The sequence below is a fragment of the Pediculus humanus genome, genomic scaffold, assembly GCF_000006295.1.
Source record: "Pediculus humanus corporis 1103172108322 genomic scaffold, whole genome shotgun sequence".
In the NCBI taxonomy this organism is placed as follows: Eukaryota; Metazoa; Arthropoda; class Insecta; order Psocodea; family Pediculidae; genus Pediculus; species Pediculus humanus.
Genome location: NW_002987891.1, coordinates 623,478 through 641,689, shown reverse-complemented (window position 1 = coordinate 641,689; position 18,212 = coordinate 623,478). Strand labels below are relative to the sequence as shown.

Genomic DNA, 18,212 nt, shown 5'->3' with positions numbered 1-18,212 from the left:
CCCCTCCACCTCCCCTCCACCTCCCCCACCTTCCTCCCCTTTCGCACCTTTTCCAGTAAAATCTCCTTTGATTTATTATCGTTGACGTCGACGACTTTGATTTTACTGCTGCCACGACGAATCGCTGCCGTGTTAATAATCCATCCCACGGTAAGAAATTTTCTGATAAAATTAACTTGGATTCCAGAAAAACTTGTTTCCCCTCGAATGTTTTGGTGGTAAAGTCAGTCTTGAAAACAAACAAACAAACAACAACTTCCATCGATTTTGAGTTCATGGCAAACATCTTATTTAAATCGTTATGACGACGTGGAGAAGTATTTTCAACACTGGAACGCACGTGTCAGTACTAAGTCGAAACATTCTTCAGGGAAATAAATGAAACTCTCCAGAGACTTCCCGATGGAACAAACACGGTTGATACTTTATCCAAAGACGAATAACTTTATCTTTCCAAAAACTCTCCATGAACTTCCGTTTGTATAAGACAGCCATCGTTTGAATGGTTGTTTGCAATTAAAAGTTGTTTGTTTGCGTATGCAGTTGACATTTTCTGACCCTTAATGGCGGTCTTCCTGTTGGAAGTGTTTGCATCCACACGTGATTTAATCACGGCAAATTTCAAAAAAAAAAAAAATAAATAAACAATTTCCAAATCGATATTACACCCACGCACACACGCACATTAAAATAATAATAATAATAATAATAATAATAATCGAATAATCAATCATTACTTATCATTTGGACAAAGATCATCATCAATCATTTATTTTGATTCGCGCACATTATTATGAATTACAAAAATAGAAAGAAAAAAAAAAAAAGAAACAGGAAACGGAAATGAAATTTGAATACGATTATAAAGCCAAACAATTTACGCCAAAAATAAAAAATAAAAATAAAAATGGACATCGAACGTATTCCCATAAGTGCACCCCTCCCCCCCCCAAAAAGAAAAATAATAATAAAAGAAATTTTTTTTTTTTTTTTAATTAAACCGTCGTAAATGTACGTTATTTATTTATTTATTTATTTATGTATTTGTTTAAAGTATTATTAATAAAAATAAAAATAATAATAATAATAATAATAATAATAATAATAATAATAATAATAATAATAATAATAATTTTTTTTAGAGTGGTAGTATTAAAAGTTTAACACGTAAATTAAACCGAATCGAAAAAAATGGAGTTGATACGTTTAGAAATTAAGCCTGAGTAAGTTCACCAGTGCCGTAATTAAATAGCGAAAGCATTGAATCGTTTTTCAATGATTATTCAATGAATGTTATACTATATGCTAAATATTATTGGATAAATATAAATACAATATTTGAATGCGTTACGTAATAAAAAACCGTTTTTTTTTCTGATTTTTTTTCTTTTTTTTTTCTTCATTTTTTTTTTTTTTTTGAATCGTTATAAATACGAGAGCAAAACGCACGCGTTCGATAAGTTATTTGTTAATTTAAAAATAAAAACGTTCGTTTTACTATTTTAACGGATAAAACGTACGCCATTTTGTTTTTTTTTTTTTTTTTTGTCATACGCGATCGATAGCAAGAAATTATTTTTTTTTAAATAATCGTGATTTTTTTAAATTTTGGCGCCAAAAATTTAAAATCCGTTCGTTTCGTTTGAGCACGTTCGTCGCGAAGAGGTAGCGCGCTCGCGCGGAAGCGGGCGAATTTAAAAAAAAAAATAAAACTTTTAAAATGAAAAATACGTTAGAATTTTTTTTTTTTTTTTTTTTTAATACGTAAATGCGCGAGTCGAGTCCGTACCTGAAATTACGATGATAATAATAATAAAACTGATAACGTTAGAATGTTGCATTTTGCACGTTACAAGTCGGAAATGCGTTTAAATAAAATGATTCGAACTGGCAACGTTTTTTTTCTAAAATGATATTTTGGCTTTTGTTTGATTTTGGAATTACGTTTAAATAAACTTCCTATAAATTTTTTTTATAGGCAGTAATCCGACTGTTTTCCGTTTAGAAATAATATTTTTTTTTTTTTTTTAAATTTAAATAATTTTAAACGTTTTTTTTTCTACCAGGTTTTTACGAGCAAAGTGATTATATCGAATAATAATAATAATAATAATAAACATACATGATAAGTTCATAAGTAATAATAATAATAATAATAAATTTAATCGAGATGAATTCAACGAACGAGTAAGTATTTTTTCTATTTTTTTCTATTTTTATTCGTTTTTTAGTGTGTGTGTGTGTGTGCGTGCGCGAGCGTGTTACGTATAAAAAATCTAAAAGAGAAAGTTACGCGCCAAAAATTTAATTTTAAATTTAATTTTTTTTTTTTTCCATTCCCGAATAAATAATACGACGGCATTATTTACATTTTAAACCATTCATAGAATAATAAAAAAAAAAATTTTTTTTTTTTTTTGGTTAGTCACGTGATCGTGATCGAATCCGTACAAAAAAAAAAAAATGTGTGGATAAAAATAATATGTATAAATAATTATTATGGGTTACGAGGGCGGGTCAGGGGTGCCAACGACGTAAAATGAAATAAAATTTGAATTTTTATTTCCCCGATGTTTTCCATACACGCGCGTGACCTTGACGTCTGATCGTAAACAATGATACGATTGATTTCATAATAAAATCCCTACGGTTAAATTAACTTCCTTAATAATTTTTCCCTTTTTTTTTTTTTTTTTGCATTTCATCCGATAAGAAAAAACTGAGCGAATGAGTGAGAGAGAGAGAGAGAGAGAGAGAGAGAGAGAGATGGTTTCAACAAACGAATTCGTCAGAAATATTTGATTGTTACGTCATTCAAACGATTTGACCCTCGTTAATTGTCATACTAAAATGTCATTTTTCTTGCACCAGGTCAATTATTTACAATAAACGATATATCGAAGGTCGTTAGGGGAAACAAAAGCGTAAATTTCGATTCTCGATACAATAATACCAATTGTTCATTTCCCCAAAAAATTATTATTATTATTCATTATTTTTCATTTATTCGCCATTTTTTTTTTTTTTTTTTTTTTCAAATTGATATTCGTGTGCGTTTTGTATTCCGGCAACGATTTTACTTTCTCCATTTTTATATATCGCGTTTTAAAATTTCTTTTATACTTTTTAATTTCACCACCTTCGACATTTTTTTTTTTTTTTTTTTAAAATAAAATTCCAGACGTTCGCACGTTCGTTCGTCAAAAAAAAAATTATTCGCGGAAAGTTTTGTCTATAATACACGAAGTTGTCGACCTTGATCGTTACCCTAATTTTTACAAACCCTGAACCTTAGACTACTAAATAATATTTTTAAATTTTAAAATTAAGTTTCAACGTTTTAAGCCCCCATATATAAATTATATTGAAAATAAATATATAAATATATATATATAGTAAAAGTTTTTTTTTTTTTTTTTTCGGTAAAAGACGATAGAAAAAAAAAAATAATAATAGTAAAGTAATTTTTCCATCATGCTTTGTCGTAGTTTGTCGTAAATGTCGTAAGGAATGCCAAAACAAAGGGTCTGGGTGGTAAAACGGGGCCCAAAGATTCCAAAAGCATTGGATTTCTTAAAACGCTCGTTTTATAATCCGTATACGAAAGTTTACCGTCACGATCTATATCCATTTTTTTTAATATAACGTCAACCAAATCCTGTAAAACGGTTTTTTTTTTTCTGTCTTAAACTCTCAAAATTGGAAAATTTCTATCCGATAATATTAATCATTAATTGAAATTTAAATCGAATCGATACAGGATTCAACACGCGCAAAATCAAAATGAAAAAATAAAAAAAAAAATAAAAAAAATTTTTAATTACCTTGACAACTTCATTTGCATCTTCTCCGGCTGACGTTTTAATTATGGAATTTTTCATGTACTGAAACATGAGCTCTCTTGTGACGTAACCCGTTCCATAGAGATCATAAACCTTAAACAAATCATTTTATTCTTATATACACACACGACCGTTAAATTTGAAATTTTTGATCTTTTTCCTATTTATTTCTAAATTAATCAAGTTTGATTTTTATAAAATAATGATAATGATAATAATAATAATTTAAAAATAATAAATTAAATAACCTTCCAGCAATAATTAATTTTTTCCCTTAAACTTCCTCTTAATAATATGGATAAACCCAGGACCCAATTTTCCAAATTAACATGCATTGCTCGATTCGGATCGAATCTATTGTAAATTTTATCATAAAGCTCCGCTCCTGCAAATAAATAACAAGAAATTTATTTAAAAAAAAAAAACCGTTAAATATTTTTTTTTTTTGAATGAAATTGAAAACCCTAAAAATTTGTGAATTTAATTTTTGTTTAATAAATTATCAAATTGATCTATTATTATTATTATTATCATCAAATATAAACAATTAATAATAATATTAAATAATCCTTATTGAATAAGGTTAAATTGAAAATTGATAGGATGAATAAAAACAATGATGATGATAATAATAATACCCTTGAGGATTAATAATGTTTCCCCCCCCTCTCTCTCTCTCTCTCTCTCTCTCTCTGTCACTCTCACTCTTTGGGGCAAACATGATAAAATTGATTAATTTATATATATAGAATGATATATACCTGAAATGTCAAACAACCTGTGAGCAACTTCTCTAAATTTCCGGTAATTTAATGGCCCTCCTTCTTTCGTTAATTTGTAATGAATTATACATAAATTCTGTACTTCTTCCCTCGTGAAATGAGTTTTCGATGTGAGTTCGTTAATAAGTTTTAAATTACGATTAAGGAATCTAATAGATTCCATTTGCGAAATGGTTTCATCGAAATAAGTTAACATTTTGAATGATTATTATTATTATTATTATTATATCTCTTTTTTGAAATTCTTGATCCGGTTTTTAGATAAAATTAAAATTATTTCGTTAACTTTTTTGTTTTCTTTATCTCACTCTTTTTCTTTTTTTCTTTTTTTTATTTTATTTTTCTCTTTCTCGTCAAATTAATTTTGAATTTATTTAAAATGAAAATAAAAACCCGACACGAATAAAATCGTTGTCTAATTTGTTTACTTATTTTTTTTTAATTATGGCGGACTTATTTGCACGATTTTTTAGCACTCCATCCCCTTCCCGACGTCGCGCGACGTTGCCAACTTTCTTTCAAAGTTTAAAAAATTTTTGAATTTTTATTCTATGGAATGGAACGAAATTTTTTCGACACTTGTCGTTTTCAAAAAAATTCAATTTTTCATCTTTCTTTTAAAAGTATTGAGTTATTATTATTATTATTAGTTTTCGATGTTGTCTTAATTAACGACGAAAAGTGTTAACGGGGAAAATAATTTTCCGAATTTATTTACTTAATTGCAATTTCCTTTTTTTAAAAATTGTGTTCAATGTGTTTTTTTTTCTTCAGGGTGGTTTGTAATTGACAAAGATGAGGTTAAGAAATCGTTAACCTCCAACCGTGAATTTTCTTTTTAATATATATTTTTGTTAATTTATAAAGTTATAAAAACGTCAAAAACATTGTTGTTTGAAATTTTATTTATTTTTTTTAGGGAATTGCAAAACACGGCAGGAAAAATATACGAAATACTCACAATAACGGCCGACATAACGGTTTTTATTTTTCGATTCGTCTATTACGTTTTCTATGCTCTGTATGAATTAATTGTACCTCCGAAAGAAAAAAATGTTGCTGGAGAAATAGTTTTGGTAAGTTAAATTTATTATTTTTCAAATTTGTGGATTTTATTTTTTAAAAATTTGGTATTTTTGCTCAGATAACAGGTACGGGTCACGGAATAGGTAAAGAATTAGCTAAACAATATGGCGAATTAGGGGCTGAAGTTGTTTGCGTCGACGTGAACGAATCTGCAAATTCAACAACAGCAGAAGAATTAAAAAAAATTGGAATAAACGCTCACGCCTACACGTTCGTTTACATTAAATAAATAAATTTTCAAATAATAATAATATTAATGTGCGTATAAATATATTTTTTTTTTTGTCAAATAGGTGCGACGTTCGATCGCGTGAAAACGTTTTTCAAATGGCTGACAAAATAAAAAAAGATGTCGGAACGGTAACCGTTCTCGTCAACAACGCAGGTATAATGCCGTGTAAAAAATTTTTGGCACACGAACCTGAAGACATAAAAAAAATATTCGACGTGAACGTATTTGCACATTTCTGGGTGAATACAAATTTTTCCAGTACACAAAATTTCGAACAATGATAGAAAAAATGTAAAAAAAAAATTGTCATTTATTTTAGCTCCTGGAAGCTTTCCTACCGGAAATGATTAAAAATAACAAAGGACACATCGTCGGAATATCATCGATCGCGGGTCTTATAGGTTCTCCCCACGTCGTCCCATACACAGCGAGTAAATTTGCTGTCAGAGGTATGAGGAAAATCAAAATGGCGTACCTCCTTCAAAACGATTATTAAAATAATAATAAGTTTTTATTTTTGTAAAAGGTTTGATGGAGGGTTTGTCGGAAGAAATCCGTACGAAAAATTCACTCGATATTAAATTCACAACGATATATCCATACATGACGGACACGGGACTTTGTAAAAAACCTAAAATTAAGTGAGCATTCCCATCGAATCGACATTTATTTCGCAAGATGTCGGATGCTAACTGTTCCTCTTGTTTTTTTAACAGATTTAGTAATTTCATGAGAATGTTAACTCCGAGTCAAACGGCGAGAATAATAATAAAAGCACAAAGGAGAGGATATAGAGAAGCAACAGCACCGGAATATTTGTTACATTTAAATAACGTCACGAGATTATTTCCATGGAATTGTGCAACGTCATTCATAGATTTTTTAGGTGCTACTCTCGAAGAACACGACTGACAATTTTTTTTTTTTTTTTTTAAATAAAAATAAATTTTAAACGACCGCAAATAAAACGGTTACGAACGAGAATAAAAATGATGATGATGATGATGATATGTTGTTGTTATCGAAAATTGTAAAAAAAAAAAAAAAAAAACGTTTGAAAAAGTTTTTTTTTTTATATATATTCATTCGGATTTTATTTATTCTTGCGGCGTGCCATTAGTTATGACGTCACGATGATAGGTGCCACGACACGTATATTAAAGTCAGTTCAAGGAAATATAAAAGACGGAAAATATAAAAATGAAATGTAATTATTATTATTATCATCATCACATGCCAGATTGTTATAATAGTGTGCAAAAATAAAAATTTTCAAGGTTTTCTACAAAAAAAATTATTATTATTATCGTCACGCCATAAACTCGAGAAAGGATCGATGAAAAGTAGAAAAACAAACAACAACAAAATAATAACAATCGTTTGTTTGTTATTAAAAAAATTTGAAAGTTTTTTAATTTTCTCCACCTTCTATCAATTAAACTTTTTTTTTTTTTCGTTAAATAATTGAAATTTAATTTAAATTAAATTATAATTTCTTTTTTTTTCATTCGAATCCTTCTATCGTTTTAATAATAATAATAATATCTATGTATTATAAATGTTAGTTTGTGTACAACAATCACCACCAAAGAATAATCTAGAACTTTTTTTTTTTTTTTTGTATCAGATTCGATACAAATTTAAGTAAAGGAATCATTATCATTATTATTATTATTATTATTAAAAATAAATAAAGTGAGAGAAAATAAGGTCATAGATCGTTAGCGTGTATCTCTCTCTCTCTCTCTCTCTCTATGTGTATGTAAAAATGCAATTTTCAAGTGGTCGTCGATCTTATGTTATTTAAGAATGTACAAACAACAACAACAACTTTTTAATTTTTTTTTTTTTTCGTGGTTGTCGTTGTTGTCGTTTAAATATTATTAACGAGTTTTAAAAATTGTCGTTAAACGTAAGGAAAACGTTGTTGGCATCGTTGTTGTGGTTGTTGTTGTGTTTGTTGTTCGTTACACTCTCGAATATATTAAAAAAGTTTTTTTTATTTTATTTTATTTTATTATTCGACATGAACAAGTACGTATTTATCATTATTATTATTATTTTTATTAATTAAAATTATTTTATTTATTTATTTAATTATTTTTATTATTATTATTATTATTATTATTATTATTATTATTATTATTATTATTTGAATTTTCGCCTCGATTTTATTTACATTTTTATTTTATTTTAATAATTTCGTTCGATATTTATTTACTTTTATTAATAATTTGTCAAAACGAAACGTTTAATAACTATTATTATTATCATCATCAAAGTTAATAAATAAATTTAATAAAAAAAAAAAAAATTGGGAAGGGATTAATAAATAAATAATTTAATAAAATTACAATGGATAATTATTAGATCATAATTAATAACATTTTTTTTTAAAAAAGGGGAATCAATTATTATTAATAATGATTTCAATAAGTAAATAAATAAGTAATAATAATAATAATAATAATAATAATAATAATAAATTTCCGTTATTTTTTAATAAATTTAAAGGGAAATCATACAAGTTGTAACGTTTTTTTTTTTTTTTTTTATTTAAATCTTGTTTGTTATAAATAATTGATTTAATTTTTATGTTTTCATGAATTTTTTTTTTTTTTTTATATATACATTACGTAACATTTTCAAAAACATTTTCATGTTCGATTACGTAAAAATAATAATAATAATAATAATAATAATATTTTTTAACCCTCGTTAATAAAATTACTTATACGTTTACATAACCCGAAATATCAATAATAATAATTTAGAAGGAGAGAAAGAGAGAGAAAGGCATTCGAAATTATTAATACGATAAAAAAAGAAAAATTTAAGGTTCGGTTTTTTAAATAAATAAATATTATTATTATTATTATCACAAATAAAGGTACGTTCAGTAATTCCGACAGTGAATAATTATTATGCATATCATTGATAAATTTGTATCTTATCGGTTCGGATGAATTGTGACGTCAGCAGGCGTTATAATTTTAATGTAAATTATTTTTTTAGAAATAATAATAATAATAATAATGATAATGATGATTATTGTTGTGATAAATATGACAATATGAGAAACGTTATATCGTCTGGAATTTTATTAACGGTCGAAATAATAATACTTCAATTGAAAATATTAACGGATATTATATTGACCGTATTGAGATTGTTTATACCGAGAGGAGAAAAATCAGTGGCAGGAGAAAAAGTACTCGTGAGTAATTATTATTATTATTACGATTATTGTGTTTCAGGGTCAAAGGTCGAAATGATTGTTGCTTTTTTTTTGTTTTTTTAGATAACTGGAACGGGTCACGGTATTGGTAAGGAATTAGCAAAACAATATGGAGCTTTGGGTGCGGAAATAATATGCGTCGATGTTAATCCAAATGGTAATAAAGAAACGTTAGATGAACTTAAAAATCTCGGAATAAAAGCATCGGCATACGAGTAAGGAAAAGTTTACTTATTTCCCGGTTAAATATTTTTTGATTAACAAATAATTTGGCTGTTTGTTTAAGATGTGACGTATCGAAAAAAGAAAATGTTGATGAATTGTTTAAAAAAGTCAAATCTGAAATTGGTGACGTAACGATATTGGTTAATAATGCTGGAATAATGCCTACTAAATTATGGAAAGATCACACGCCGGAATAATAAGAAAAATATTTGATGTCAACGTTTTAGCACATTTTTGGGTAATTATAAAATTATAAAATCGTGATATTATTAAAAACACGTTAAAAAAACTTTTTCTTTTTGTTTTTAGCTCATCAAAGCATTTTTACCTGGAATGATAGAAAAAAATCATGGACATGTTGTTGGTCTTTCTTCTATTGCTGGTTTGATAGGTACACAAAATTTAACTGCTTATTGTAGTAGTAAATTTGCAGTAAGAGGTAATTAATTTAAATTTAACATGAAATTTATTTAATTAAATAGAATTAATTTAAATTATAATAATAATTTCAAAAAGGTTTGATGGAAGCATTCTGTGAAGAACTTCGAATCCAAGGAAGTAATGTTAAGTTTACGACAATATATCCTTACATGACAGACACTGGGTTATGCAAGAAGGTTAAAATCAGGTACAATACATTTGTAATTTTTATCACTAAATCATAATCAATAAGTATTGAATGACTAAAATTTATAATTTTTAGATTTCCAAATATTTTTAACATGAACGATCCAAAATATGTAGCCGCTGAAATAATAAAAACTCAAAGAAAAGGTTATAGAGAAGCGACTGTGCCGACATTTATGAAAATTTTACATGATTTGGGAAGAACTCTACCAGAAAATTCAAAAATAAATTTAATCGATTTTCTAGATTCTGGAGTTTTAGTCGAATAACATTAATAATAATAATTTTATTTATTTATTTTCTTTTTTTGTAATTGTAATTGTATGAAACAATGTTATCATTATCATCACTTGATATTTTCAAATAAAACATTATGAATAACAAAATCATTTTTTTGTCCTCATAATAATAATACTACTCGTTTAAAAAAGAGAAATAAACGATTTGGAAAATTTAAAATTTTATGTCGATAAGTTTAATTAAAATGATTTACTTTTTTTTTTTTTTATAATTAAGTTTTAATTATTTTTATAAATAAATTATTGTTAATAAGAATTTTTTATGTTAATTTATTATTAAAAAAAATAATTTTTTATGATTTCTATTAATTTGTTTAAACAAAATTAAAGCCAAAATGGTAAACACAGTGAAAATTTTTCTTTTTTTTTTTTTTCAAATTATTGATTGGATTTAATAAAAAATTAATACTTATTAGAATAATTTTGCAATAAAATATTAATTTGATTAATAAACGATAAAATAATATCCATAAATATAGTTAATAAAATAAAAATAAAAAACAAATAAAATGCACACTATTATTGTTGTCAAATAAAAATTATTTTTATTAATATTTACGAAACGTATAAAATTTTATTCATTTTTAGAAGTTTAGTTATTAATTAAATGTTTTTTTTTTTTTTATTAACTAATAATATTAATTAATTTAAAATTAAAAAATAAAAGAAAGAAAACGTCACTTTAATTAAAAAAAAAAAATTATTTCTCAACTAGTTTTTATTTTATTGTACTCAGGAGGCGTAAACAAACATGGCGCTGACTTAACAATTTTTTTATTACTTAGATAGGCTTTTGAACTAATAGTTGTTCTTAAAATGAGAATCTATGCCTATGTTCTTTGTTTTACATTGTAATTGATAAAGTTTTTTTTTATATTTTTTATAACGTTCAGTGCGTATTACTTTATTTATTTATTTATTTATATCGGTTTCGTTTTTAATTTAGTTTCCTAACTTTTCAGAATGATTGTTTAAAACAGTAATTTTTTTCTTTTTTTTTTTTTAATAATAAATATCAAAAATGCATTTTTCAATACCAGACTGTAATGATTTTAAAGAAAATGGTAATAGTTATACGGTAAGTGATTTTAATCCGTTTAAATACATTTTATATACAATTTAAAAGTTTTTATTTACAATTCATGTAATTATAGGGATTCAATATTCATGTAAATGGTATATTTCATTGCACTGTCAGGTATAGACAGTTGCATTGCCTTTATGAACAAATTAAAAAAGATTTTAGTTTGATTGCATCACAATTACCACCTTTTCCATCGAAAAAAATTTTACCCCTTTCTGGTACACAATTAGAAGAAAGGAGACTGCAATTAGAAAAATATATTCAAGCAGGTTTGTTTTGTCTTAAACAAAAAGAAAAGAAAAACTATTAGCAGAAAAAAAAAAGATGAATTTTAATGTTTAATTTTAGTCGGGCAAGAACCTACATTGTGTAATTCAGAATTGTTTAATTCTTTTTTATCAATCGCTCAGCAAGAGACTAGTGGATTGGTGATAGAAAACACTTCAATAAATGTATTTTTAATGAATGGCTATAAAATCACATTAAAAGTTTTAACAAATGAACGATCAGATCATATTTTAGAAGTAAGAATGTGCCATAAATAATTAATCATATTCAAAAATTTTCATTTTTAATTAACAAAAATTAAAATTTTTCAGAAAGTATGTGAAAAAATTAACTTGCCTGAAGAATATACTTATTATTTTGCATTATTTATAATTAAACAAGAAGAAGATGGTGACATAACTGTTATTAGAAGGCTTCAGGATTTCGAAAGTCCATATTTATCTCAACAATCGATTAAATGTCCTAATAAAATCGTTTTGAGAAAAAGGTATATTTAATAATTAATTTTTTATTTATTTATTTATTTACATAAAGTTATTTGATTTTATCACATCTAATAATATCTAATACTGTGTTACATGGATTTTTTTTTTATCTCGTATGAAAAATTAATATTTTAAATTGGGGTCACTTTAGGTCATTCATTTTAGATTGATCATGCTTCTATAATTCTTATCTTTTACAGTTTTTAATAAGAATGGTTTCTTTATCAATTGTAACTCTCACAATAAACCAAATGTTTTACCTAATCTAATTCCATTCGAACATTTCTTAAACGATTGACTTTCCTCTCATTGTAAAATGTATTTCTATTAATAATAATCGTTTAACATCATGTCGATTGATCTTACATCATCATCATCATTTTTTTTTTTTTTAGTTATTGGGATCCTGGCTACGATTTGGAATTAATGACTAATAAAGTATCATTAAATCTTTTATACATTCAAACGATTAGTGACATAGAATATGGTTGGGTACTTTGCAGTCAAGAAACAAGAAACACTTTAGCTAATTTTCAATCGAGAGGTGCTAAAAAACAGGTTTGTAACAACAATCAGAGAATATAAATTATTTTTCACGCTCTAAATGTAAAAGAAATTTTAACAATGATTGTAAAATCATGGTTACAGTACTTGGAATTAGCTAGAACGCTTAAATATTACGGGTTCCTACAATTCCGTCCTTGTATATGCGACTATCCGTATCCGGGTTCGAAAGTTTTAGTATCAGCCGGAAATAAAGAATTAAATTTAAGAGTTAAACTTTCCGATGGAGACGACGTGAGACAGGGAAGTTTTAAAGTGACAAGAATGAGATGTTGGAGAATAACGACACTCCATTCCGTAATAAATAAATAAATAAATAAACTTTATTATCATTTTTCATATTTATTCAAATATTTAATCGAATGTGTTATTTACTCTATGACTTTTATATAGGACGATCCGAAAAATTTAGAGTCTTCCAATTTGGAATTATCATTTGAATATTTAATGGCCAAAGATAAATTGCAATGGATAACTATATCGTCGGAGCAAGCGATAATAATGTCCATTTGCCTTCAAAGTATGGTAGACGAATTATTGTTAAAAAAATCCGGCGTGAGAAGGAAAACGATAACGCCGATGAAATCAAATAATTGGAATTATATAAAAAGAGACGGGTCGAGTCAAATAATAACGGTCAATCAATACAATAGTTCTTCCGATATTTTTTCATCCGTTCAAAATGTAATATTAACGTGCAAACAAATACTTTTTTTTTTTTATTTTTAAAATTTTAAATATTTGTTTTTTTGTATCATTAATAGGCCAAACATTCTTCGAGTTCAAATAATTCCGGCCAAATAGAAAATTCCGTCGTCGTGGACGGTCATAATTCGAATTCTCGAACGGTTAAAAAACTAACGGATAAATTTCAAAGTGTGGGATTTACATCGAATACGAAATCTCTTATCAATAACGAATGTTTTGATAACGATGGCATAGGAGACGATGATTTATAATAAATTTTTTTTTTTTATATTGGATTTTGATTGGATAAAAGCCGATGTCAAAACAAAAGAGAGTTTGCTTGTTTGCTTGTTTGTTTGTTTGTTGTTGAATCATCAAACGTTTGACTTATTTGTACAATATTATAATATTATTATTATTATTATTACAAGTCATTATTTCGAAAGGTAAATGAAAAAAATGTATTTAAAATGATATTTAAGGCTATTTTTCACGGTCACCCTTTTTTTTTTATGTCTGTGTAAATTTGTTGTGTGTGTGTGTGTGATTCTTTGTAAAAAGTCACGTGTAATATTAAATTCAGTCACGTCGAATATCATATTTACGTAAAAAAAAAAATATTTTTAAAAAAATTTTTTTACAATGTTTTAAAAAAACTACGAAAAAAAAAAAAAAACAAAAAAAAACAAAAAACAATTACAATTGTTTGTTTAATTATTATTATTAATTACTTTATTTTTAATAAAATAATTTTATATATAAATTTTTTTAAATCATAAGTCATATTGTTTTATATAATATTTTATATATAATTAATTTGTCAATAAAATTATTGTATAATATTTATTATTTTTAATTTTATTGAGTGTGTGTGTGTGTGTGTGTGTGGGGAAAATCGATATTGAAATATTTAATTGATTTGGTTTTGAAAATGGAGTCAAACTCGTGTGTAAACATGAAAAATTGAAAAAAACATTTGAAATTTTATAATTTGGATTTATATTGTTGATGTTTTTTAATTTACACTCGGATTAAACTACATCATTATCTACATGAAAATAAAAATACATAATAATAATAGTATGTGCTAAATTAAATTTTAAAACGGTTTCATTAATGATTGGCATTCCATTCTTCTATTTCTTCTTGTTCTGCTGCTATTTCATCTAAGTAGGGTTGTAAATAATAATGATTCTAAAAAAAAAAAAATTAATGAAAATTTTACTTGTGAAAATCACTGACGAGAGATTTTAAATTTAACATAAGGTGAAATTGGAGGTGTTAAAAATGTGACATACATCTTCAAATTTAGTCCATTGCTCTTTGGGCAAATATTTATGAGTGATTTCACATTGTGCAGCTATAATAGCTCTATATTTTCTTTCCATTCGTTCTTTTTCAGGTAATCTTCTTAATGCTTCATCTAAATGTGGATGCCTTGGTTCGAAAATATCATGATAATAGAGACCATATTTATTATATCCAGCGGTATTGAATGCTAATTTTTTGAAAGTCGAAGAATCAGATGCGTTCCGACTATTGCAAACATTTAAATTTATCGATTTCAATAAATTTTCTAAAATAATAATTGGAACAAATTAATAAAATAAAAAAATTTTTTTTAAATTTTTCAATCATCACAAATTTAAATAATGGCAAAGTCCATTGTTGGGAATTTTTTTTTTTTTGGCAATAAAATTGCTTCACTGAATTTTATATTTAAATTAAAATAAAACTTACGGTTTCGAATGCCTTTTTGAATTAACGACATTTTTTTAAAATTTTATATAATATTAAAATAATTAGTAATATTTAATATCTTAAAAAATTTAGTCTGCTCGTATTCGAATGATTTTTACTCTATGATAGAAGGCTGTGAATTTTAATAAAGTCCCGCATTTTCTCATGTCAAGTGTAAGTGTTTAATTTAAAATTTATAAAAAATTAGTTTTTGGTTTTTATTTTTCATCATAAAAATTGTGAAAAGTTGTTATTTTTGATTTAAAAAAACATTATTTAACAAATTTATATCATTTATATTTAAATGTATGCGTTTTTCAAATTATTTTTTTTACAATTCAGTTGGCGGTAAAAATCATGTTTCAAGTTTAACCCTTTATATCTTAATTTAAGGTGATTTTTTTTTCTTTTTTTAATATTAAAAATTAATGTTTAATTAATTTTCATTCCATTATTCATTTATATTTAAAGTAAAAATTTATTTAAGCTTTTAATATTGTCTTTATTACACAATAATTTTCAATATCTGAAATACAGTCATCCATTATATTCTTTTCTGTTAATCAAAGTTTAAACCAGAAAAAATTAAAATTTTTAATAATTTTGTGATAAAAAATAAAATTTTAAACGATTTTATCGAAAAAGTATTCAAATAATAATTACAGAATATCAAAGTTTAATTTTTGATTGCAATTTACTTTTTTCTATTATTTGATTTAATTTCATGTATAATTTTAATATAAAAGGGTAATAAATGAAAAATCTTAAATGTTATTAATTTAACAAATGATTTTTTAATAAAAATTAATAATATTTATCATCGAATAGTCATTTTTTATTAAAATATTATAAATAACCTCTTCTGGTTAGATAGTTTTTTTTTTTTTTTTTTTTTTTTGATAAAAAATAAGTTACTCATTTCAATTATTTTAAATTAAATTATTATAAAAAAAAGTTCGATTTACAATGGCTCAAGAAAATATTTATAATGATAATAATAATGGATTCGATGACAAAGGTGATACTTCTGATAATAATAAAAATGAAAAAATGTTTACATTAAAAAAATGGAATGCTGTCGCTATGTGGAGTTGGGATGTCGAATGCGATACATGCGCTATATGCAGAGTTCAAGTCATGGGTGAGTTTGAAATTTTTTTATTTTTTTTTTTCCTCACACAAAACTTTTTCATCCACATCATCATCATCATCATCATCATCATCATTTCAAGCATGCAAAAACAAATTTAAATATATGCCACACAATTCATCGAGTAATATAGTAAAGTATTTACGAGAAAACTTTTTAAAGCCATTTTATTTAAGTTAAAGTATTAAAAAGCATTTTATTAAAACAATAATAATAATAATAATTACAAGCTGTTATTTGAGTTGTGTGAGGTAATTTAAAAATGTATGGATAAATTTGATGCATTTATCGATTTAAACTTTTTATTACGGTTTAAAACAAAATCTCAAGGCGAAAATAATTTTTTTTTGTCGAACATGGACTTACATTTTTTCCCTATTGTTTTTTAATAGTAGAGAGCAACAAACGAAACAAATTTGTTTTAAATCATAAATACCTTTACAATTCTTTTAATTGTTAATAACAATTGTTATAAAAAAAAAAAAAAGAATGGAAACTAACAATCGACTAAAATGAGATTTTTTTATAATTAAATTACATTATTTGTCGAAAGAATTGAAAACTATACATAAATATTTATTTTTTTAAAAAAAATGGATTCAATAACAATATGAGAACTGTTTGTTTCGATTGAAAGTACCTAATTTAAACCTAATATCTCACTTTAAATAATATTATTAATCAATTTGATGTAAATTTTATTGTTTTAACAAATAATCAAAGTGTCCTTAACAAAAATTTAATTGTTTTACAATAACTTATTCAATGATGATAATAATAATTAATTTAAGGCTAATGAAAAAAATTAAAAAAAAAAAAAAAACATATTTAAAAAATATATTTTTATTTATTTATTTATTATTATTATCATTATAAAAATTAAATAAATATAAATAATTTGTATTTATACTCTATATATATGTATATAAATGCACTTATGCTCTTTTTTTTTATTTATTTATTTATGAGTTTAATTACGCTAACGCGTCGAAGGACAATTTATTATTATTATTATTATTAATATTAATTTAAACAAAAAAAAAATAATGATAATGATGATGATAATGATGATGATGAGTTTGAAATTTACATTGTACTACTGTATTACATTACATGATTTGTTATACAAACAAACGAATGATGATGATAATAATGATATTAATTAACATTTTAAAAAAAAAAAAAAATTAATATTTATATATATATATATATATATATATATATATATATATATATATATATATATATATAATTATCAAAATATAATTATTTGACGGGTTTTTCATGATAACAACAACGATCGACTGCGTAAAAAAAACGTTATAAAGTTTAATAATAATAATAATAATAATAATAATAATAATAATAATAATAATAATAATAAATTTAATTTAATTTAATTAATAATATACAATTGAGCTTTTTTTTTTCTTCTAGTCTTTTGGTTTATTTTTTATTTTTTTATTTTTTTTTTAATTAGAACCTATTGCTAAAGTTAGAAGAAGATAGATAGAAAAAAAAAAAAAACAAATTCAGGTTCGGTTTTTTTAAGTTTTGCATAAAAAAACATAAATAAATTATTATTATTATTATGAATTGAAAAAAGAGAAAAATTCGGGGAGTTTGCTATTAATGATTCGGTAGCGAACAATAAAAATTTGTTTTTTTGTTAGTTTTTGGTAAAAAATATTATTCGAATTAATATTGAAAAATAAATTTCTTATATATAAATATGTAGTAAAAATAATAATAATAATAATAACGAATCTAAAGCTACCATTAAATGAAAGAAATTTTTTTTTGTTGTACTTTTTTTTTTTACAAAATAATAATCAATTAATTTAATTAATGGCACCCTTTTTAACGGCATTTTTTTTTTTTGA

General features: G+C 24.5%; 6 protein-coding genes across 6 annotated transcripts; 4 read left to right on the top strand and 2 right to left on the bottom strand.

The window, feature by feature from the left end:
* Positions 1-3,472: 3,472 nt before the first annotated feature.
* Phum_PHUM616100 (Kv channel-interacting protein, putative) lies at positions 3,473-4,820 on the bottom strand (the record flags this gene model as incomplete). The annotated part of the gene is made up of 4 exons (XM_002433126.1): positions 3,473-3,658; positions 3,825-3,935; positions 4,091-4,227; positions 4,604-4,820. The coding sequence occupies 4 exons, from the start codon at positions 4,818-4,820 to the stop codon at positions 3,473-3,475; spliced, it is 651 nt and encodes a 216-aa protein (XP_002433171.1).
* Positions 4,821-5,419: 599 nt separating this feature from the next.
* Positions 5,420-6,854, top strand: Phum_PHUM616090 (alcohol dehydrogenase, putative; the record flags this gene model as incomplete). Its single annotated transcript, XM_002433125.1, has 7 exons — positions 5,420-5,424; positions 5,544-5,700; positions 5,769-5,920; positions 6,004-6,181; positions 6,262-6,391; positions 6,469-6,583; positions 6,659-6,854. 7 exons carry the CDS (start codon positions 5,420-5,422, stop codon positions 6,852-6,854), a joined length of 933 nt encoding a protein of 310 aa, XP_002433170.1.
* A 2,161-nt stretch (positions 6,855-9,015) lies between these two features.
* On the top strand, positions 9,016-10,301 carry Phum_PHUM616080 (gluconate 5-dehydrogenase, putative; the record flags this gene model as incomplete). Its single annotated transcript, XM_002433124.1, has 6 exons — positions 9,016-9,159; positions 9,244-9,395; positions 9,467-9,545; positions 9,715-9,844; positions 9,922-10,033; positions 10,109-10,301. 6 exons carry the CDS (start codon positions 9,016-9,018, stop codon positions 10,299-10,301), a joined length of 810 nt encoding a protein of 269 aa, XP_002433169.1.
* Positions 10,302-11,352: 1,051 nt separating this feature from the next.
* On the top strand, positions 11,353-13,711 carry Phum_PHUM616070 (Sorting nexin-17, putative; the record flags this gene model as incomplete). Its single annotated transcript, XM_002433123.1, has 8 exons — positions 11,353-11,409; positions 11,486-11,684; positions 11,764-11,939; positions 12,015-12,190; positions 12,584-12,746; positions 12,837-13,049; positions 13,146-13,436; positions 13,517-13,711. The coding sequence occupies 8 exons, from the start codon at positions 11,353-11,355 to the stop codon at positions 13,709-13,711; spliced, it is 1,470 nt and encodes a 489-aa protein (XP_002433168.1).
* Positions 13,712-14,552: 841 nt separating this feature from the next.
* Phum_PHUM616060 (ubiquinol-cytochrome c reductase complex 14 kDa protein, putative) lies at positions 14,553-15,210 on the bottom strand (the record flags this gene model as incomplete). The annotated part of the gene is made up of 3 exons (XM_002433122.1): positions 14,553-14,633; positions 14,738-15,015; positions 15,180-15,210. The coding sequence occupies 3 exons, from the start codon at positions 15,208-15,210 to the stop codon at positions 14,553-14,555; spliced, it is 390 nt and encodes a 129-aa protein (XP_002433167.1).
* Positions 15,211-16,145: 935 nt separating this feature from the next.
* Phum_PHUM616050 (RING finger, putative) lies at positions 16,146-16,761 on the top strand (the record flags this gene model as incomplete). The annotated part of the gene is made up of 2 exons (XM_002433121.1): positions 16,146-16,320; positions 16,727-16,761. 2 exons carry the CDS (start codon positions 16,146-16,148, stop codon positions 16,759-16,761), a joined length of 210 nt encoding a protein of 69 aa, XP_002433166.1.
* Positions 16,762-18,212: the final 1,451 nt, after the last annotated feature.